Source organism: Eimeria mitis, genomic scaffold (genome assembly GCF_000499745.2).
Source record: "Eimeria mitis Houghton genomic scaffold, Emh_scaff1150, whole genome shotgun sequence".
Classification (NCBI taxonomy): Eukaryota; Apicomplexa; class Conoidasida; order Eucoccidiorida; family Eimeriidae; genus Eimeria; species Eimeria mitis.
The window spans coordinates 2,161-2,556 of NW_013567869.1; the positions used below are offsets into that span (position 1 = coordinate 2,161).

At 48.7% G+C, this 396-nt stretch overlaps 1 protein-coding gene across 1 annotated transcript in view; it reads right to left on the reverse strand.

Moving 5' to 3' along the window:
* EMH_0030560 (uncharacterized protein) overlaps positions 1–396 on the reverse strand; it is a gene marked incomplete at both ends in the record, with an annotated part of 3,480 nt that overhangs the window by 2,068 nt on the left and 1,016 nt on the right. Inside the window, one exon of the mRNA XM_013494428.1 lies at positions 238–387. Within this exon, the coding sequence (XP_013349882.1) occupies positions 238–387 (150 nt within the window). The remainder of the gene's footprint in view (positions 1–237; positions 388–396) is intronic.

The window sequence follows — 396 nt, forward strand, 5'->3', positions numbered from 1 at the left end:
CTTCTTCTTCTTTCTCTTCTTGTATATCTACTTTTGGTTTGGGGGCCTCTATCCCCGCTAGGGTTTCTATCGTTCTGAGTATTGTTTTTTTTACTTGTTCAGGTATTTGTTTTCTTCCTTCTTCTCTTATTAAATTAACTAGACCTGATTCATCACCTGCTGCTGCAGCAGCAAGCCCATCTGCTTCCTTCATACGAGCAGCAACTAGCTGCTGCACAGCAAACACAAAACCCTCACGCTGCAGCTGCTCCTTAGCCATCTTCATCAGCCGGCCAAAGTCTCCATCTTCCTGCAGCCGCTGCAGCAGCAGCTGCTGCTGCTGCGATCCACCACCACCACCACCACCACCTCGCCGGCTTGCTTTGTCTGCTTTTATAGGTACATAGTCTGAGGGTC